Source organism: Chlamydotis macqueenii, chromosome 20 (assembly GCF_036417535.1).
Source record: "Chlamydotis macqueenii isolate bChlMac1 chromosome 20, bChlMac1.mat, whole genome shotgun sequence".
In the NCBI taxonomy this organism is placed as follows: domain Eukaryota; kingdom Metazoa; phylum Chordata; class Aves; order Otidiformes; family Otididae; genus Chlamydotis; species Chlamydotis macqueenii.
The window spans coordinates 5,434,142-5,456,813 of record NC_141575.1 but is presented as its reverse complement, the minus strand read 5'-3'; the positions used below and the strand labels follow the sequence as shown (position 1 = coordinate 5,456,813).

The window sequence follows — 22,672 nt, the reverse complement described above, 5'->3', positions numbered from 1 at the left end:
CTCTGGGACAGGCAGCACCCTGCGAGGCGCTCACGCTGCGTGATGGTGCTGGCAGGGTTAGTTCAGGGCAAACGCCGGCCGGGAGGCTCGGCAGCTGAGATGCTGCCTGGTACGCTGCCCGCAGGCTGGGCTAGCAGCTCGGGGAGGTGAGTTACTGCTTCTGGGGCAGGAAAATTTGCACAGCTTCTGCCTTGCGTAGTTTCAGAGACATTAATCCCAATTCAAAGGCAATTTGGACCTAAATTTAACATAACATTACATAAATTTTAAAAGTTTGAATGCAGATACGTTACAACTGACAATCTCTATACATTCATCTCTCCTGGGCCTCATCAATACACCTTGCAAAACAAAACAGCATCTTGGCAGGAGATGTGTTAAAAATGCCAGTTTAAGGCCCAGGTACCCAGGAAAATGCATTAATCTTCATTATGTGATCCGTGAACAAGCGTTTAACGACGCAGACATGCTCTCAGCATGCTGTTAACAAAGGGAACAGCGCAGAGAAGCCTTTGGTGTGCTGGCATTAATTAGCCAGGCTGCTCTCAGCTTCCAATCCTGTTGTAAAGTTGCGTCTTGTAGAAAGCGAGCCAGGGAGCCCCCTCCTTCCTCTGGAGCCTGCAAGCAGCTCTGGAATTTCAGTTATGCAGCCGTGCTGGGACAAGAGCCAAGAATGAAGCATACTTTCAAAGGGGAAAAAAAAACCACCCTGCGGTGGAGATGATGTCCATATGGCACCCATTCCTGCTGCTCCCCAGTCCGACCCAGCCCAGCCCAGCCAGCAGCTGCAGCAGGAATTGCGGCAACGGCTTCCGCGCGGGGTTTGGGTGTTGTACATCTCTTGGAAGTCCTGTCATCCTTTAAAAGACATACTTTTTTGGGGAGGGGACAGTCCATTCAACAGAACTGTCACAAGCAAATTAGTTCTCCTCTCACCCTCCTCCCATGAAATCACAGGCAACCGTTTGTCTTGGAAATAAATCAGTGCTTGTTTTAATCCGCTGCTTAGAGGTGCAACCAGACCCTCTGAGAAAGGATGCACTCCTCTATCCAAACTTTGGCCATGCTGCCAGGCTCTCAGCGCAGGACCAGAAGATGGTCTCCCAGCACGAGTGACCTACAGTATCAGGGAACAACCTTCCTGACCTACAGCGGCAAATGGCCAACACAGGGAGGCGAGAGAGATCCCTCTCTTCTCACCAGTAAAGTGGATTTAAAAAACCCCTCTCTGCTGCTTGGGAAGCACTTCCACAAAGCGTGCTTTGAGCTTGGAGCAATCTTGCCTCCTGGGAACAGCAGGAAGCTAACGTGCCTGGACCTGAATGTTTACCACACACTGTGACACACAGAGGTCTTCCAGAGATGGCATCTCTCAACGTTTTCAATTTGCTGCCTTTGATTTTTTGCAACGGTCAATATTTTAGAACAGCTTTCCATCATTAGCAGCGGTTTCACAGGATGTCCCAAAGGTCAATGACATTACGATCGTTTATTTGGACTAGATGGCAGGAGATAAGCACTCTAACAGAAAACTTATTTGAGCAGTGACGCTCCTCTACGTTCACTAGACATGGCTGACCACAAGGAGCAGGGAGACAGGGTGTTTATAGGCAGGGAGTCACTGGTTGCGAGTTACAGCAATCTCCATCCTAAATTCAAAGTTGAATTCAATTATATGGCTGTCAGAGCATCTGCAGCATCAGCAGACACAGTCTTTACCTTTTAAGCACACCCTTCTCAGTTACCCTTAGGACTTCTTCTGCCAAATTAATCTGCAATCCTGCCAGACACTCCCAGATCAGATAAAGCACCAGACTTCCAAAACGCGAAGCTATCAGAGGAAGGGATCAATCTTTCAGATCTCCTCTGCTAACGCTATTCAGAGAGCGACGTGGGCAACGTGCCAGGACTTGGTGCCCAAATTCTAACAGTAGAGTTCACAAAATACTGGGTGTTGCACAAAACTGCTACACCCTAAGAATATAATAGCATAGACAACTGTTGGAAAAGACTTCCTATCTCATGACACAATGCCGGGCTTCCAGGTACTTTTGCTAATGAGGAAGGAAATGCTCCTGCAATGAATGGCTGGAAACACAAGCTGCCAACAGAACGGCTTCAAGCACCGTCACAGGAAAGGCAGCAACTCCTCATGCTTGAATGTTTCTCAGCAGAGCGTCTGACCTGGCCGCACAGCTGACCTCCCCGCTTCTACGTGATGGTTAGCATAGCAGATGGATGGCTGGGGCTTGCTGTTCCCTTGGGAAAGGATCTCCTGGCTTCTGCATGAGAAAACACAAAATCCAAACTTCTGCCTAAGTGAGAGGGATTCTTACACATCTTTACAACAAAACAAATAAAGAAGGCAGAGAGGGAAGAAAACATTTCTAAGATTCATTAACCATGCTATCATGCACCTCTCTTTTGAAACTATCAAGAGAATTCTATCTGATCGCACCCAGGGCATCAACTCTTGTTTAGCTTGCAGACAACACCAGGGTATCTAGCAAGCAGATCTTGAAAAGGCAGAGCCTGGAGACAAAGACAAGGCTCCTAAAAAGTCAGTCACACAAAAAATGTGACTTAGGAAATCAACAGGGGACCGTTTAGAGAGACCTGCACAGAGACAGGTAGTGTCCAACTGCAAGAAATACATATAAACCACTGGAGCAAGTGGCTCTCAGCAGCAGGATTCAGTGACAGCAGTGTGCAACAGAACGGTTAATACCACCATCCAGGCCTGCTGTGGGCAGTGGAAATGAACACAAATGCAGAAGGAATGCTAAACAGGAAAGGCAAAACAATACCTAAACCTCAGCAGCTGGTTAAATGGATACAAACCTTTTTTTCTTCTTCCTTCTGCTCCAAAACCAAGGAGCCAAAACCCACTTAGGACAGAAACGAACCAAAACACTATGATTTCCCACTCCTGGTTTCATCAAGGCTCCCACCATCAAGCTACCATATGGACCAAACCAACTCGGTCTCTGCTGAGGGCCAGAGCTGCAGCGCTTGCTGCAAACTGGAAGTGAGCGACATGAACAGGAGCAAGGCGGGGAAAACATGCAGAGCCCATGTCTGCATTGTGCACGGCTTTAAACACTTCTCTGACCCTCCTTCTCCTGAGCATACGTTAACACACACACACAAGAAAGAAAAACGGTTGCTGTGAATTTTCTGTGCGCTTGCTCAATTTGCCTAAGAACAGTGGGAACAAGTGAGAACAGAAGTGCTGAACTGGAGCTTTCATAAGGAAATCACTTACACCTTCTGCTGGGATCCAACAGCCAATTTAGTTTCTGGAAAATTACTGGAAATGTTTCTTAATTAAAAAGAAAACATAAGAAAAAACAGCATTTTGAGGAAGGCAAGTTATTTCTCCGTAGTGGAGGATGCAGCCAAATTTCCACTAATGGTATGTACACACCTTGAAGAAACAAATGTGTTCCTTGTTTCAGCGAGGAAAATGTTCCTAGCTGTAACCGAATGCGAGACTTTCTGCAGTCCTTGGTGAAAAGTATCTGGATGGATGGCAGTATAGCTTGTCACTGGAATGATTTCCTCTAGCAGTGCAGAGTTCTCCAGCTGCCAGGAAGTAATGAGATTTGATTCCTGCTGTTCGGATACCTGCCCACCCATTTCCCCATTTCCAGTCAAACAGCACAAGGAGTTTATAAACCAAAGGACAGTACCTCTGCCTTCACAAGGAGAAGGGAGGGAGGTGACCAGCTAGAGAAACACTACTACCAACAATTACCAAGGAGGATGCTTTCTTATTGCACACTTCCTTTCCCACCATCTAGCAACAGAAAGTCCGTTCAAAAGAGATGGGAATCCCTAAAATGACACTTGACAGTACAACCCAGTCGTCCCCCTCGTGTGGGATTTAACAGATTAGCTGTGCATGGGATGGGGAATACGACGCTGCAGTTCCTTAAAATAACAGGCCACACTACAAACACGACCCCTTACTGGCACAGAGGCGAGACGCGAATCAGACTTGGTTAAAAAACAGGCTCAACTTGCCAGCCCTATGAGGCTTGATCCAGTTGCTCAAGACCTGCCTCTATCCAGCAAAAGCTATTACCTCTGACACAATTTCCTGCAAAGAAGGGAAAAGCGTGATTAGTGGGTTGACAGAGCAGTGGTGGCTTCTGGACTGGAGCAGCATCTGCAGCGCTAATCGGAAAGAAAAAAGTTAGGAGTCTAGAAAAGAAATTAATACCTTATAAATTAAAAGAGTAAACATCCTCTGATCAACTTCACCTCTGTTTTGCTTCAAAACACTGTCTGCAAACAGTCTTTTTAAGTCCCTTAAATCAGTGGTGAGGTGCTAGTCCTTCACCTGGGCTAACATGCAAAACATGGCGTAGGCTCAGCTTTCCTGCTGTCTGCATGTGAACAGATGGGTACAAGGCCAGGTTTTCCCTCTGGGATTGACTCCTGCTGTCCACTCCAGGTCAGTCTCCAGAGAAGGAAAAAAACACAGGGCACTTCTGAAAATTGGCTATGCTTGGCAAACCTGCAATGCACTTCTCATGCTGGGTCAATGTACAGCCACTTCGTTTACCAGCTCTGACTTCCTGGTATTGATCTAAGGAGGTTTTTGCTTCCTGCATGGAATGGATAATGATTAAATGTAGGAGACATATCATTTTAAGATATTTGATAATCACCACTGATATCTGGGTGTGCAGGAGGCCAGCTCCTCAGCAGGCTGCTATGTGAAAGCTGTGCTCTCCCTAGCATTAATTCCTTGCTGGGGCTGGTAGAAAGCTACTGTTTATTTTTTTAACAGGTTTATTGTTCGCCACAGTGCTCACTTGGGTGGCCTTTCTTTGGTGAGAGAGTTAAAAATTAAGACATGAGAATGAGAGGAGCAGAGTGATGTGTTTAAAGTGTCACTGGTACGGCTTGTGGCATCCCTTGCGTGAAACCGTGTGGTCTTTCCAGCCAATGCTCAGAGCAGATTGCAAGAGGGGCTCTGGTCCTTCTCAGTGCTCAAATGCAGGGTGTCACCTTGGGAATGATCCAAACCTTGACAGCTGTTTCACATCTCTCTCTCATTAGGGATAGGGAAAATGGGATAAACTATGGTTACGGTATTACGTGGGTCAGCTATGATGCATGTAAGGACATTGGTATTTTGCAGCTCGCAGACAAAGAGACGCTGTCATAGTGAAAATCTCATTTTTGCCTGTGAAAAAAATAAACCAGCTAGAGTCATGAGCAACTATGAGATTATCATAATTTAAAGGCATTAATGAAAAAATCACCATTTGTAATTCAGCTTATTTCCTTTGTGCATTTGACAGTGCAATGCCTAATTGTTCTCATTGTTCCCCATGCTCCAGCCATTTATTTTCCCCTCACCAAATCCTTGCAAAAATGAGTAAGGATTTTTTAATGAGGTTTTAACATTTCATAAAATAATATATTCTCAATAATGCAGTCCAAAGAAAGATGAGAACAGGTCAGAACAATTAAGTAGGTAGTAACCATTTAATCCAACCAGAATGCTTTTTTAAATGAAAGTGCCCGCTTATTTTTAGAACGTTATAGTATCATATTTATAGCCTCTCAATTAAAAGAAAAATAGTCATGTGCTTTTACCTAGTCTTAGAGGTCTGTGTTGTGCTTGCAATGATCACTATCAAACAAGAAAGCTGTTCAATTTGGAACTTTTACATTACTTCGAATTGAAAAACTGTTTACCTCAAATTTATGCAAGCACTAAGTTTTCCGCACCTTAGCCTTTTCATCTGTGCAGCAAAACTATGATACTGCTCTCTCTCACACAGGGGGAAACCAAAAGCTTTAACTCATAGCTCATGAAGTAGCACTACGTGTAAAGTACCTGAATACTTTCTTCTTCTTCGGACCAACGAATTTTTACAGAATGAGGAAGTGCTGAAATGGGAAGACAGCAGTGGCACAGTGGGAGGATACCGTTTTCAAACATTTAATATTAAACTAATTAACTAATTAAACACTTCTAAATTTTCTCAAGTCTCATCTGATAATTTCTTTTCCAGAAGTCTAATTTACTAAACATCCAGGTCGCTGTTAAAAAGTAGTCTGTTCTCGGTTGCCATCACATGGCAATCAGAGCATAACCACATAGTTTTACATGCAAACGAGCCCCATACTGATGAGCTGGTGGAATCCCATGGTTGGATTTAATTTCATTATATTAAGACTTTGTTATTACTACCATTTAATTTAAGCAGCTGATCACAGATTTAAGCAGCTCTCTAAGATTATTTTTATTTTGATTTAAATCGTTCCCAACTCCTCCTGCCGCTCGCTCTTCAGACTGCTCCCAAGTGCTGCAGGAGAGAAAACCCTGCTCATTCATCAGCAAATCGTACAAGCTTACTGAGCTTGTTTGGGACCACGGGAGACATGAAGGTAAGCAGACAAGGAAAGGGAGATGAAAGATCTGGCAGAGGCCATCTTCTAGAAAAAAAATAAAACAAGGAGCTGCAGCCACCGTTCCATATGTTTGACTGAATCCATGTATTTCAGGGACAGCATCTTGTTATTTCTCCAAAGGACTGACTCACACAGCAGCCTTTAATCGACTCATCCACCTCACTGACATGCAACAGAACAAAAAGGCTTTGCAGCTTGAATGTGCAGCCTGGGGAACATGTAGGTCACAGGAGCGTGCCGGAGCGACGGACCAGCTCTCCTTTGTCAGTCCCTCGCCACAAATGTCAATACAGACGTGTGTATCAAGTAATGAAAGCCCTGTGCTTCATTTAGTAGGATTTACACACAGTTTTTCTCACCTGGCTGATTACTACATGAGTTCAAAAGCCCCCAAAAGAACCTTTCGCCTTTACCTGCAACTGAGAACATAAGCACAGCATTTGCACACAAGCGTTTCACCGACACAAACATGCACGCATGTTAAAAGTGCGGAGAGCAACTCACCGAATGCACAGGAAAGGAGCTGTGCCGGTTGAGAAAGGAGTTAGAGACTGACATAGTGAGGCCCTGAGTGGCACCGCTGTCCTCGGGGGTGAAGGGCACTTTAGTTTGCTGGACACAGTAGGAGACAGAAGAGAAAGAAGAGGCAGCATAGGAGGCCTGCTGAAGAAGGGGAAGAAAGCAAGAGACAGAAGACACAAAGAAAGAGAGCACAGAAAAGGCTATGAATAAAGGACAAGAAATGCTAACTGTAAAACAATGCATATAATGGCTTGCTGAACAAACAGCTATTCATACAGTTCATCAGAGCCAGACAAACCAATATGCCTTTCTGAGTTCAAGAGGCACGACAAAAATCACAGTTCAAATCTTCTTTGTTTCACAAATCCCTTAAAAATAACCTCCCACTTCCCCCTTCCAGTTCACCCATGGACAGCTGCTGCGGGGAGAGGCAGGCTGTTCCCCGCTGCCCTTTTTTCCCCATGGTGTGGGGGACAGATGCCCAAAGGAGGAACTGTCTCTTGCTTCTGGCTGCTAAGCAGCTGACTCTTGCAGACTCCTATTTCTTGTGGGAACCTGCAGAGTGGGAACTCTGTCTCTCCAGCGTGAGCTATGGGCCCTCACAGGTACTGCTGAGATACCAGTGATGTCCGGTCACTTTTCAGTCCAATCCAAAACTATATACAAGCTGGGAGATGTTACACTGAAAGTAACAAAGACTATTAAGGAATTTCTCCACTATAGTAAGGGGTCTGAGGGAGGCTAAGGTATATCTATGTTTTCTCAGCTCTGACTTGTTGAATATAATGTGCAACTGTTTCATAAATAAGATCCAAAGCTCAAAAGAAAGGACTTCCCAGTTATTATTTTACAGAGGAGTCCATCCAGCAGAACTTGCCTACTGCTAGAGCAGCTCTTGCTCGTGTGATTTGCTCTTTCAGAAACTCTCACGGCTGCAGGAGCAGAGAAACAAGAGTCTGGTGGCTTTCACACTGATTGTTGAATAAGCCAGTCTGTTCGCACCACTTTCCCAACAGAGAGATGAAGGTAAGGGCGGGAGACTGCACTTGAAGAAACCTTCACTTCAGGGAAACTGCAAGCAACTCCTTGATGGTATCAGCTCGCAAGACTACGAGAATGCCTCGCAGGCAAACCAGTGACAACTTGGCTGCCTAGATAATGATTAAAGGGCAGTAAAGAAATGCTTTGCTTCAGCTGACAAATTCAGAAAAGGAGAATTTCCCTTCTGCACAATGGCAACAGTAAATCTGTGCCTTACACACCCTCTCTCATGACCGTGTAGATCAAGCCACTGCTGGAAACTATCACTGGAGTGTAGCTGCCTCTAGAAGGAGGTAGGGCAAGGGATGACAAGGTACAAGTGACAGTGCAAGGATCACACTGACAAGGGGACCACAGACTCTGGAGAACTCCCTGATCCTGCAGGGAGGAGTCCTGTAGGCTCCTCAGTGTCCCTGCAAAGCAGATGGGACATGGGCATTTAAGGTCTCATCCTCACAAAGCAATCATGCGTAACAGGTTAGCTTAGCAGGAAATGGTACTTTATCTTTTTAGAACTCCTACTTGCATCACAGGAATGTAGTAATGCAAATCTCAAAATTAGGGTTCTCAGTTGCTTTTCCCATTTGATTAAAAAGTAACACCCTGGGACAGTAAAACTTCAGTACAGATAGAATGAAGAAATACTGCAACCATCACAATGGTAAGACCATGGCTCTGTTCCCACATTTCCTCCTGTTTGTTAAAGGCATGACCAATTTCAGTTAGCTACACCAGCAAAAAAGATGCTTTTTTAAAAAAAAAATAGAGCAAATCAGATAATTAAAAACTCTAAGGCTGGAATTTTAAAAAGTGAAAAGAAAGGAAGACCCTTAAAAAGAAATAGGACAAAATCCTAGCTCCACTGAGGCTGAAAATAAAACTGCTGCTGCCATCACTGAGGCCAGGGTTTCACCCCCGTGCGGAAATGGCATGCACTGTGCTGTTAAACCCAACGCACACACACGGGTGGATGTGCCTTTCTGTGCTGCAGCCTGGGAGGGCCAGCAGAACGCTGAAAACCAGGTAAAACCCTGCATCATACAAGGGGACTAACGTGGAAAAGCATGCGCAGGTTAAATAACGGCTATACCAAAGTTCTGCGGCTCTGGCAAAGACTGAGCCATAAAAGCAAAACCGGTTTAAAGGGTAATTATTAGTGACATCCTTGACAACAGTTTCCAAACAACACTGGGAACAACAGCGCAGCAATCTTTTGAAAATCGTGTTGCCCAGTGTGTCAAAATCTTCAAAGCAGTTGTCATTACACAAGGCTGTAGTCTGGCAGATTCAGCCACGCCATGTGGAAGACTAACGTTTCATTTTTAGGGTATTTTAGGACTTTCAGAGCTTGTAAAGAATAGTCTGAACGTGGGGTTAGAAAGGAGCATAGAACTCAAAATAATGATGCAAAATGCCTCAAAACATGTTAACAAGATGACAAGGAGCATTCTGTGGTAACACCAACGAGACATCCTCCCACCACCGCAGCCTGTCAGAAGCAGAAGTAGCAAGAATAGAGCTGCTCCTGGGAGGCTGGTGTGCCCCGCTGGGCCGGGCACCACGATGTCACTCACCAGCTGCCGCTGTTTCGGTGGGAGCGCAGGAGGAGGTGCCAGATCTTGAGAAGGGTCTAAGCTGATAAAGGAGTCATTGAACCCATAGACTTCCATGAGGTGCTTGTTCTTCTGCTGGTAGATGTGCTCATTCTGAGGGGTCTGGTAGAACATGGATGGCTGTGGCTCTGAGTAGTCTTCCACAAACTGCATATACGCCATCACTGCAAAAAAAGGTCACATCACTGCTCCTGGTCCGCTTGCTGCAGCTGCAACAAGCAGGCAGGGTGCTCGTCCTCAAAATAAAAGAGGAGTAAGGTCATGCCACTCTCAGTTGGGCGTTGCTGCAGGCTGGGAGCAGCAAGGCATCCGTGCTCAGCTCACAGGTAACGCACACAGTCAGTTGCCATCCACCTCGCAGGAAAGGATCTGAATATCCCATCCTTCAAGCCAGTGCACAACAAACGTAACCACAGGCCACAAACACATTTGACGACAGTTTAAGGAACCGGTGAGCTCTCCAAACAGCCACTTGAGAAGTCTGATTCACTGACTCTTAGTCCAAATCCCTTCCTCGTGTAATCCGTGGCAATTTTGAGAACATTCCTCAACAGCTAATGCCCAAAGTCACCAGAAGAAACAGAATAACTACAGCCTGCTTTCTAGGAGCCACAAATCATCTTGCACAAAGATGCAACCTTGACAATAAATCCATAATAATTCTTGTGCCTATAATAAGTCTCACATTTGTAGTCAGCAAGATTTCTAGAACGAGGAGGCTTACAGCCTTTCTCCATTCTAGCAAGCTGATAAAACTCTTACTGGAGAACACCTACCTGTGAGACTGGATGTACCTCTCCCTCAGCTATTTATATGCCACTACCAATGCTGGCACAAGAGACTTATCTTTTAAAAGTGCCACTGACCATGCCTTCCTGACCTCTTAGCTCAAATCCAACACCCTTTGTTCTCATCCCTTTTTAAAGCATCCTATCTCCAGTTCTTGAATCCAACTGATTCAAAAGCTTTTCTGCGATATGGTTCAGCAGAAATACTAAATGAGATGAAATCTCATTTAGAAGATCTTTCCATCTGTACAGTATCCTACATAGGTCTGCCTATGCAGCTCTGCCAGAGGATTAGTTACTGCTGCCATATTTTAGTGTTGGAGGGGGAGAATGACACCCGGTGTCACAGAAAGACTACAAAACCCCAGAATTATTAAGGATCAGAAGTGTACTTAACAAATGTAAAATAGAGAAAGAACTCTGCTTTATATATCTGAGAACAGGAGCAATAGATGTATTTAAGTGTCATAAAATGACTAACCAAGGCCTCTTTGTAAATATGCTGTCACACACAAAATAGTCTGTGATCGTTCCTCCCTTCTTCCTGATAAACAAGCAGTTGTCAGTTTTTGTAAATCTGGTCATTAGGTGGCAATTATTCAGCTTCTGCTGGCATTTCAGTCGTACAGCTGAAATGAATGGATGACTTCAGTGAAAGCTATAAATACAACAATCACAATGCAGTATCTGCCCGTCGTGAAGCCGGTTCCCACACTAGCTGCAAGGCGAAGCCCTCTGTTCACCTGCCAGTGCAGATCTACGGGCCAGCCGATTTCAAACAGGATGCAGCCGTGTAAATGTGTCGGCAGGAAGGAGTTGCTTTGCACCTGTCTTTTGCACCTTTTTTCAGATTTCCTCTAATATTTTAAACTGTATTTACAAATGAAGCTAACACAGCTGCCCCTTCCCACAGAATTATATCCCTCCTCCAAAAAATTGAATTTAAAAAGAAAAAAAGGTCTTGGCACTCAGAGCGCAGGAAACCTCAGGTGATGGATTTCAATCCTGACCGGTAACACCTGCTATCCCCATCCTGTGACCCCACACGGTGCTGCCAGCGGACAACCTGTCCGTGTCCCGCAGCACGGCCAGCTCCTGCACCGCTCTGCCAAGGCTGCTGAAGTTCTGACCTCCAACACCTCCTCCCACCCGACCCTTGTTCCTCTTCCCCTCCCAGCTGCCCTCCTGCCTTCCCAGCACCACTTCACAGACGTAAGTCACCACCCTTGCTGGTTCAGACCTCTCCTCTTTGAAGGGAGCGTGACAGAGGTTTCAAAGCGTTGGTGTGTGCTTACGCCTGCTCATCTGCTACTGCCGGCACTCATATTAAAGCCAAGATCTGATTTCCTCATGCATGTGAATTTCAGCCTAAGTTCTATCAGTGAAAAGAAGCATGTTCCGGTAATACTCTCTTACTTGAACTCATAGTGAAAGAGTCTTGGTGTGGAAAACACAGAATTGCTACAATACCGTTTTCAGATATCAGCGATTCAGTTGACTAAGGTGCTCCTGTTAATACCAGTGCCCTGAAAAATGTCATGGTATCATACAGTAACTTTAGAGGATAAGCTCTAAAGAAGGCTTATGAAAGATATTTCTCTAGCAGCAAAAGTGAATTAAGGATCAAGACTCCTTGGAGAAGTGTGGAGGACAAGAGCTTGAAGGAAAGACCACATTCTGAGAGCTCATCAACTGAGTAGGACAACAGCCAAGAAGCCAGGCTTGGCAGTCCTGGTATAATGCAGCAGACACTGCTAAATTCAGAACAACTCTTTTTGTGGAGTTACCTACAAAAACGGTGCTTCACTCAACAGATCTGAAGATAACACTGAAGATTGATAGCTGTGAGTTCCTGGGTTCAGATGTCTGCATGACAATACAACTTGAGAAGTGTTGGTGAGAAGGGTATCGCGTTAGATGCACAAAATTAAATTACTGTAACTCAAGGTAGTAAGCCTGAATGCTGCTGACAGCCTTAACTCAATCTGCAAGGAAATAATGAAGAGCTCTTTTATCTCAGCTCTTTATGAGGCTGCTGCATCCCATCGCCACGGCAGCTCCCCTGCCTTGCTTGTTACAACTAGTCCAGGGCAGGGGAGCACGTCTCTGCTTCTATCTGGTGTTCTCTGTTTTTAGGTGAAGCAAAAAAAGAGTTGGGATGGTGGAATACAAGCCTGGCTCAGGAGCAGAGACTGCAGAGCACAAATTAAAATGGGCATCACAGGAGAGCAAGGGGGCAGAACCACTCCTGTTTGCAAAGGGTCTTCTCTCCCTCCATCCCCTTCCGTCTCTGCTGTGGTTCTTACAAGGCAGAAATTTAAAAAACAGATGGGAAATTACATCACCAGCTCAGATCAGGCTGCACGCCCTGCAGCGACTCTGTGCAGAGGGAGGGATGCGGGCTGCAACCGCCATGGCGAGCAGCTGGGAGGAGTGACAGCCTCAAGGCAGCACCCTGGGAGAGAAGGGAGGCGTGAGAGAGCAACCGCTCCCATCACAGCACCATGCCCAGCTCATGCCGGTTCTGAACCCAGACAGAAAATACTTGAAGTGAGAAAAAGGAAGTCTCACACTGAGGCTAGAGCACCCTTTCCGCAATCTACTGGCAGTGCCTTGGCTGTCATTTCTGAAGGAAAGCTGCTCAGGGATTTCTAGTGCACACCAGTCCTGCCCAAACGGCAGAAGTCACAGGTATTGCCCAGCGTGCACCAGCAGCACCCGAGCCAGCTCGCCATGCAGCTGCTGGTCCTGGAAGCGGCACTTGGCTGCAAGAGAGGAGAGAAGGCGGCAAGGGACCTCTTGTCAGGAGAACACCCTCAGATCAGTGGTTGCTGGGGTCTGCAAGGAATTGCTAGAAGACTATCAGCAATCAGGCACATCTGCAATACAGGTAAGGCACGGTAGCGTCCGGCGAGGAGGACTCACTGAAGGTCTAGCCCGACTCCTGGTGCTGTGTCAGGAGCTTGTGTTACAACTGGCCCTGCACAAGTGCAACAGATTTGTGTGCATGGGCAAGAGCCAAAATAATGGGAATTCCTAAGCTATACCGCACATCAAGTCACCGGAGAAGTCAAGGTCAAACAAGCCAGTCTTTGCTGTCCTCTCTGGGTGGGAAGCTGTTTATCAGAGCTCACATTATCCGCCGGCTAAGCCCAGGCTGCCCTCAGCGTGGTTCCTGTAGTTAAATACCAGCTGCTTACAGGGCACCAGGCTGCATTTTGTTTCCACTGACAGGGAAGCAAAAATGAATAAGTGCCTTACTTCTAGTTTGCAAGCTGTTTGGGGGGAGGATCTTGTTATTTCTGACTCAGGGCTCTCCAGCAGAAGCTGCTCTGTGTCTGTGTCTTGTATAGCAGGAGCACAATGCTGGTGCTCAAGCAGAAGTCTGGAGTAATTTGCCCTTAGCACAGTAACATGTACTCTTACAGCACAGTAAAATAACAATAATTCATGCCAGACTAAAAGGCTTATCACTCCTCTGTTTAAATTATACAGAAGTCAACTCTTGGAGGTCCCTCTGAGCACAGCTCACAGCAATGCACACGGTTAACCCTAGCAGGATCTGCTGTGTATTATCAATAAAAAGACCATTAAAGTCTCTGCTGCAGCATTTCCTGCCAACTACCAAAAGATGACCCGCAACAAAGGGACTACAACCAAGTCCCATCTGTGAGAGCTCTAGAATTTTTAACAAATTCATGCACCCCCTCCAGATCCCAGGAGTTTGTTGGGGTTGTGGAAGCAACACTGCCTCGGCTACGTGATTACACAAGAATACCTACCTGCACCAGCCTCCAGGCAAAAAAATCCTGGATCCTACCACATATCCTGAGTAATGTTTTGCTGCCCTTTCAATGCTGAAAATAAAAGCAAAACTAACAACCACAGATCTGTGGTGTGATATACCGTGGAGTAAAGACAATCTAAAACAAGTTCTCAGTGTCATATGAATGCAATTAAAAAATCCGCAGCAGTCAAGTAACAGCCCAAATACTACTACAAGTTGTGCAGCAAGGATGATTTATCAAACCATCAGAGCTGACAACATATCAGATAACAGCTTCTACCTTTCCTAACAATGCAATCTGATCAATACTCCAAAAGCTTCTGATAGTGCCAGATGACAGAGGACAATTAACTCTATTCTAACATCAAAGAAAATTCACGTACAAGGCCTTGGTATTGAGGTTAAAAGCGTGCACAGGCAATAAAAGAGAAGATAGCTTTTAAAACAGTTTTTAAGTAACTCTTTGACATCTTATATGATAAGAGAAAACAAAGACATGGGGCTTAAAGAGAAAAGCAAACAGGTCTGTCTTTCAACTGTTGAATTGCCTCTTACCCAAGATTCTCCCAGGCACCTCCCCCTGCTAGAGCTGCCTGCGTGTACAGAGGTGCATTTCCCTGCATCCATCCCAGCCCGCGTGGTGTAAGACCACCTGAGCCCAGCCCTCGTTATTCACACGCAGAGCCCACAAGGACCTGACCCTAAGTACGGAGGCTCTGTACCACATCCCCGTGCAGCTGGTACTGCAGGGAGCATTTTGAGCAGCACCAGCCCTAACAAACAACCTTGGCCATGCCCTGTGCCAGCATTTATTTCCTTTCTGTTGTCTACAAACAAACATCTCTGCTCCTTTTTACCTGCTTTCAGTATCTTTTTGACTTCCTGTGTATGGGGACACTGAACTACACGATGACCCTTGCTTTCAGGTGGGCCAAGCCTTCTGCTCTGAGTAAAATCCCAGAGGGTTACAAATGTGGACTGGTCACTTAGGGATAATGGAAAGGCTTTTAGCCAATGCACTTTTTAAAAAAAGTGACTGGGGCAGTAAACCACCACAGGAATGGACAGAATACTGACCTTGCCGCATGACACACCGATCTCACTTCCACCTCACCCTCACTGAAAAGGCTACAAACTGCAGAAATGAGTCAGAAGGCCAACTCAGCACTTTCGCATCAGGTCTTCTCTTGGGCTGCCAGCCATACAGTGGAACGCTGTTGATCCAGATCTTGTATACACTACCTCCTCACGCTACACAACTGCAAAGCAAGCCAGTGACTAGTAAACTAACATCTGCTGGATCTCACTATGTGGTCCGCAGCCTTCCTTGGCAGACCAGTATGGCTGCTATTCTGGCAAAAGATTTCACATATTGTCAGCCACGAACATTAAGAAAATCAGAATAAGGTTGTGAGCTTGAGTCACGGTCATACTGGTGTGCCAGGAGCCTGGCTGTGGATGGCGAGTCTTTGTATTTAGAGGCTGCTCATTTTAACAATGTGGGAAATTCTTAGGCATCCAAAGGAAATGAGATCCCATAGCAAACAGCGGTACTGGACACTAGGTTAATGGTGTTGTCTTGCTATGTGGGTGACTGTGCCAAGTAACTGCTCTGGCAATGCTCGGTTTTGGACAGAAAAGCAGCCAGTTCTCCAAGCTCTTGGAGACTTCCCAATTCTTTTCTGCAGTAGGAATGCATTCATAAAATGGGGGCTGGGGCGAAGGAATGGACAGTGAGTGAGGATAAACCTGAAAGATCTGGAAGGCAGAGTGCCTCAAAGATTCACATTCAGGTAAACAGAGAAGTGAAACTGTCTCACTACAGTAATGAAGATGCTGCGTGACGCCAGCTCCCTGGGCCTGGATCATTCCTGGCTCCAAAAGTCACTCCCTGCCCGCCAAAGGACTGACACTTCTTTTCCACACCTTTGACATGATTTTGACACTCAGCCTCATATAAGCAAGGGCATTACCTTGGGGTCGCCAATACTTAGGAGTCATCATGTTTTCCTTGCACTTCAACAACTGAAAGGAAAGGGAAAGGTAAAAGTAAAACCCAAACAAGAACTTGCTTACTGTGTTTGTTTTTCTTCTCTGGCAGAGGTGGTGGCTTTTCCGGGTCACTGTTAGAATCTGGAGCAGCAAAGTCAGCAATGAATTCAACTGGTGCTGAAGAGTTTCCTTGCTGCAAAGGCAGAACAGCAGCAAACGGTGTGAAAGGTACTGATGGGGCAGACGCTGCGTTCTGCATGTCATCTTCCGAGATGTTATCGTATTGGGAAGGGTGCCTCTCGTAGGACACCCTGCAGCCCGAGTTATCTGAAGTCTGAGAGGCTGCGCTCCTCCTCTTCTTTTCCGGTAAAGCTGGAGGAGTCTCTGTTGGCTGCGCTGCTCCGGAGAGGCTGCAGAATTCCAGTGGAGGAGAGCTGCCCTGTGGGAGCTGGAAAGCATGTCCATGGAAAGGGGAGCCAGACTCACCCAAGGACTCTGGCAATGGGCTGAGGATACCTGGCACCTGCTGAGGTATCTGATCAGCGTTTGAGAGGTCCTGCTGCAGGAATTCATAGTCCGGATCATAGTGATCTGATTGATCTGGTTGAACAGAGGGGACAGGAGAATGATGTGTTAGTTTCTCTCTTCTTCTCTCTTTAGCTCTTCTCAATTCTGCCCCTCCCATGCCATCAGTTAATTAATCAGTTAATTTAATCAGAGTGGTACTTCCTTGCAGCAAGGACCATCTTGCTACACATTCTGTAATATCCAGCCTTAATAAAACTCTTAGCATTATTTCTTTACACTAGCAAACAAATAACAAAAATTTAATAGACAGAGCATTGCAAAGATTATTTATGTTTCATATTTATATTTTTATTTATATTTTTGTTTTCTTTCCTAGTATGTAGAAACATCGCTTTAGTCTACCCGGACTGTCATTTCCTACTGATTTCTGCAGACAAGGCTGAAATCAACAAAACATTCCACTTGAGAGCTGAAATGAGTTTGAATACAATCATCTCTAGCTAGGGAAACACATAGCTTTTTCCTATCCGATATGATATAATTCTGCACAGAACTGCCTGCAGCAACTACAAGATGACAGCTGCAAGCACAATCCATTTACTTCTGCATCACAGCTACGACAGCTCCCAAACGAGAGTGACGGGGGCTCCTCCAGTGGACCTGGACACCCCGCCACTTACCTAACGTTTCACAGCTTGTGTTGCGGGAGCACTGACCACTGTCGCGGTCCAGAGAAGAGAGCTGCTCGTCAGACTTGCTGAGTTTGCCGATGCTACTGCACGGTGAGAGGCGAGGAGATTCTCCCCCATAGGAGTGGCTTCCACCGGACAACCTTCTCTGGGCGTAGCAGTCAACATCGAAATCCTTATGCAAAAAAACCACATCACTGTCATTCTTGGCAGCTCATTAGCAAGCAAGAGGAGGAAACACCTCACAGCCATGTTAAGAAAACCAGAAGGGGACAGGATCAGCGCTGCTAGCCCTCTCTAGTTAGATAAGCTCGTCAGGACCACAGAAAACCTCTAATTTGGTGAAGGGAGCTCTGTGTGTTCTTGCTTCCAGGTAGGGCATCCTGTGACCCCCAGTAGACTTCCCAGATCCTGAGAAGATGACGGACTTCCCCACCACTACACACGTCTGATGACGGCTTGTCAAGACACTGATGCTAGGTAACCAGACTGCAAGATTTCCCATTAAATAATTGGTGCTTTAGCAAGTATTTGGTTAGCTTAGGTGCGTGCAAAGGGAAAATAAGCTACAGTGAGATACAGCCCTCTGTGTGTGTCTACATTTCCAATTTGGAAACTTCTTCAAGCTTATCAACCTGCAAGCGAGCCCCCGCAGTATTCCCACTCCCACAAAACAACTCAGTGTGACCGTACTAACAACTGAAGAACTGCCACAGCTTTATCTGGGTCAGTCAACCAACGGCAGAGGCTCCCTAAGCCAGAGCTGAGGCTTTGGGGATGAGGACAAGATTTGATTTTGGTGCAAATTAAGACGATTCAGGTCCTCATTGCTGAGTTAGTAAGTTCCTGAGCATGTAAAGCAAACGCAGCCATTTACAACTTCATAAACCACAGATTAGCACAAGCGACGGAATATGATTAACACACACGGTCTCAAGTTTTCCCTTTTTCTACCAGAAAATTTACAAATTTCCCCAAAGCACCAGCAGTGGTCAGAGCAGTTTCTCAAACTTCTGCTTGGTTTAAAAGAAGTTCTAAATTGTGACTGGATGAATGCAGACTTCTGATCTCAATATGCCACATGCTCCCTGGCCTGCAAGTAAACCCTGGTGAGATCCTGGTAAGCTCAGCCAGCTGCTCTGTGCCCTGATCTGTTCGACACAGCAACACTCAACTGCTGACAGCGTCACACTCTGCTACAGCTCAAGGCAACAAAGTTTGGAGCAATTTGTTAATTAAATCCAACAGCACTGCAAAAAAAAAAAAAAATCAAGCTGTTCACATTATTTGTTATTGATGTTCCTGCCACTAAGACTCCCGCTCCAGAGCTCTCCCGTACGGAGCTGCTTGGGACGAGCAGAGGCGCGCAGGGAACCACGCGGGTGCAGGTTACAGCACCTCTCTGAGCTTTCGCTACAACTCACAGCAAGTTTCCCTTGGCTTTCACAAAGGAGTTACGCCATTACCTGTCTGTTGATTCCAACAGGTAAACTGGACCCACTGGTGGCTCGACTCATGGGGGCCACAACTGCCACTCTGGTTGGGGAAGGTGCCGACTGCCGCTTTTTAGGGGGCAAAGCTGGTGGAGGGCTGCAAGACACAGCAGACATTGATGCTTCCATTAATCTTCCAGGGAAAAGACTTTCAGAGGCTTCATGAGCTTGTTTTCCAGAAGGCCTTAGACTTGCCAGGCTCGAAGCTCACAGGTTTTTGTCCAAAGCTGGCCAGGAGCTATTCAGCAAAACGTATCCACTAATAAATATCAGTTTAGGGATATTCTCGCAGGTAAGGTCCTGTTCAGTGATTTATTTTTTAAGCTCTCACCATGTTTTGGCATTAATCTGTTTCAGATACACACATTAGCAGTAGCTAGTGAGATTTTAGCCACTGTACTTTTAGGTTTTGCTTCTAATGACACACAATTCTGGTAATCATTAAGTTGGCATGGTTCCCAAGAGCACATATATTCTGTTCCAGAAACACACTAGGAAATTTTTATATAACTCATGAGAATTCATACAATACATAGAACTGTGATTCTTTTTGCCAGCCGCAGCCCACGATACCGCATTTTCAAATTAGCACGACATGTATTTTTCACACCATCCATTAGCACCAGTACTAGAGATGAAAAACATCATAAACACAGACCAAAACCCTGCAGATTGGGGGTTTTCTCTTCCTTCTCAAAACAGAAGATAGAAACTTTCATGTGGTTACTCGTAGAACAGGGTAAGAACAACCAACCAAACGATTTTTTTCACACACTATTGGCTCCTTTCACTCTTAAGTTGAAAAAAGCAATGCAGAACTACCTGGATTGTGCAGGACAGATTGATAATTGTCAGCTGAGGTTACAAGAATATTCCTTGTTGGATACAACAGCACAGGATACTGCTGTAAAGCGTGGCATTCACATAGTTTACAACAAGGTTCTGATGCATTTATGTGATGCCTCTCATGCATGGATCTCCGAGCACAGCACTATCCTCACATAAAAAGAAGGGAAGTAAAAGATAGATAACAAAGAGTACTGCTCAAAACAAGACAGAGAGAGCACAAAGTCATAAGCAGAGTCCAGGAGCATGGAAAAAGTACTCTGGAGGACTGGAAGGCATCACTAACCCTCCTCATGAGCTCTCTTGTGCACATTTTGCAAGATTTTTAAAAAAACAAGAAGCTAGTAAGAGCCACTGGTATTCTTCAGCCAGCTGGTTGGCCAGTATTACCTGTTTTCTGCCACACGAATGCTAGGCAGAGGGGGTTTAGGAGGTGCAACTTCTTCATCCATGGAGTCAGTCGACAGCTCATTGGATTGAGTCATGTTAGTTGTTTTGTTGAGGATCTCCATTTCTCGGTCTGTAAGGGGAAGTTCCGATGGGCTGCAACAAGCAAAATACAGATTGTAGATCACAAAATGCAGTTGGAATGCACGATGCTGACAGATTAATAGACACTTTAAATCATATGCAACATGAAAGGCATCTACAGCAGAAGGCAGAAGTTGCATCTGCAGGTGGAATTCCGTGTATATCCAGAATACAATGTGCATGTGTCATGGCCAAGTGATGTTTCATTGCCAGATTTTGTCATCTTCCTTGTTATAGCAGATTGTTCTCTTTAAGTGGTCCCACTGTACTGTATGAAGCTACATGAAGAACATTATGCTATCCTCTGTGAAGAATAACTGAATGCTTTAATTCAACCATCAGTAGTCAGAAATTATCCCGCATCAAACTACTATATTAGACCTGCACACAGAAGAAATCCTTTTCAGCAACCCACCTGTCTGATTTACATGCTGGTAAACTGGGTTTAACTGGGCTTGTGGGAGAGGGATGCTCCTGCTTTTCAATCGTGAGTCTGACCAGCTCCTGATGGATGGAGAGGAGAGAAGAAAAAGGGAATAAATGTTATTTGCTGAATGCTGCACTCAAACATCCCAGGACAGAAAGGGATGCTACTGCAGTAAACTCTTGGTTACCCAAGCCGTGGATTAACGATGACATGGACACAGAGAGAGCTGAGCTGGGAGTAAGTCTGGTACAGAGCTGTGCAAACGTTGCAGCACCACTTCTAAGGAGCAGTCTGCACCCAGCAGCAGTTTAGCCATATTTGAGTTAAATTCATAAACCCTGGCCCTATGGGGATTCTGCACAAACCCACATATGTGTCTTTTTGCTGTCCTTCCTCTTTCCTCTGTCGTCACAAACGTGTTCCAGTCCCCACAAGCCTAGATAATGGCAAATTGACTTTACATACATAAATATAAGTACAGAAAACTCTTAGGAGTACTTCACCTAGCCAGTAAAATAATTAAATAGTTGTTTTATATTTTATAAACAAGTATGCATTTATTTCAAAAAGCAAGTTTTCTGTAAGATGCCGAACAACAAAATAGTGAACACCTTTATTAAAAGGTCTGCTTCCCCTGAAGCTATCTTTTAACATGCTAGCAATGTAAGCCTCAATCATTCAAGGAACTACTGTAGCGTATCTGTTATAGGGAGATAAGGCTCTGGATAAGGAGATAAGGGCATGATAATCCTGAATTACAAGTCTGCCAGCAGTCAAAACAACAATCATTCACGCCAGAAAGATGGAGAGAACATTTTATGGATGTCTGAGGCCAACAAATAGATCTACAGCTCACAGATACAAACACATGCCCTCTTACAGGCAGGCTGGAAAACTGGCACTGCTTCCTGACAGTATTGGTTTCCCAGCATGTTATGCAAAGGAAACTATATGGGATCAATTTTTTAGTTTGCTTTTTTTTAAAGAAGCTTGAAGTACTGTGTCGTCATTCCAGTATTATCTTCGTGTCCACGTCTGTTGAGTTTGGAAATGACTGTCACTGCTCTCTCACTGCAGTAATTGTAACTGGAATGTTGTTTCATCATTCTTCCAAGGAAGAGAAATAGTCTAGTTCTCATGTTTTTACATAAGACTCCATTTAAAGCTGAACTTCCATGGGTCAACGTATGTATAACAAGAGGAATGAAGTACTGCACTTGATGTGCAACGGATGGCAAACGCAGTCCAAGCATCCACCACAGCTGACTTCAGTTTCGATGTTCTACTTACACTCTTGGTGTCAGCTTGTGCTCAAGAATGATTGACACCGTGTAAACCAAAAACACAACAAAATACTCAGCTTTCCAGTTGTCCTGCAAAAACCCACGCATGGGAAAGGAAGCGAGAGCACAAACAGAGCGCACACAGATGTCCATGTGGGCTAACGCTACGAAGATGTTCCTGTCTGGGACAGGCAGACAAGAGCCTGGCAAGGAACAGCGTGTTCCCTGATGAGAAAAAGAACAGCAACAAGTTGACCACAGCCAACCAGGTTGGCCAGCTCCCACCTCCTAGCATGGTCACATCCCCCAGCAGGGAATTACTCTGCAGCAAGGAGCAACCAACCAACAGGGCTTCTGACAATCTATCAGCTCCACTGTGGTAATGTACATTACACAGTACAAAGAAAAGTAAATTAATTAAAGCCCTTCAACCAGAGACAAACTACAGTGCTGACATGGACACTGAATTGACCTTAGACTTCTCTGCTGAGTGTCCCCAGTTACTCAACAGAAACTATTTTTTTTAATGTACTTTCCTCTGCTTCATCCTCTCTTTCAGGATAAACAGTTGTTAATTAAAAACTATTCCTTTTAGACTTCAGAAATTCCCCTAGAAAGTTTACAGAACATCACTGGGAATAACAACTGTAGAACCCGGGAGCCTACAAACCCCAAACAAGGCTTTTCTGCAAGTCAG

General features: G+C 45.3%; 1 protein-coding gene across 5 annotated transcripts in view; it reads right to left on the bottom strand.

Annotated features, from left to right (window-relative positions):
* Positions 1-22,672, bottom strand: part of RAPGEF1 (Rap guanine nucleotide exchange factor 1) — an 87,119-nt gene that overhangs the window by 18,786 nt on the left and 45,661 nt on the right. For 2 of the 5 annotated variants that reach the window (XM_086763766.1, XM_086763764.1), the window contains 7 exons: positions 20,681-20,769; positions 20,125-20,277; positions 18,862-18,985; positions 17,387-17,570; positions 16,263-16,778; positions 9,573-9,775; positions 6,940-7,098 (listed from right to left, as the gene is read on the bottom strand). In XM_086763766.1, coding sequence (XP_086619892.1) covers positions 6,940-7,098; positions 9,573-9,775; positions 16,263-16,778; positions 17,387-17,570; positions 18,862-18,985; positions 20,125-20,277; positions 20,681-20,769 — 1,428 coding nt within the window. The remainder of the gene's footprint in view (positions 1-6,939; positions 7,099-9,572; positions 9,776-16,262; positions 16,779-17,386; positions 17,571-18,861; positions 18,986-20,124; positions 20,278-20,680; positions 20,770-22,672) is intronic. The other 3 variants (XM_086763767.1, XM_086763768.1, XM_086763765.1) reach the window with 2 other exon arrangements.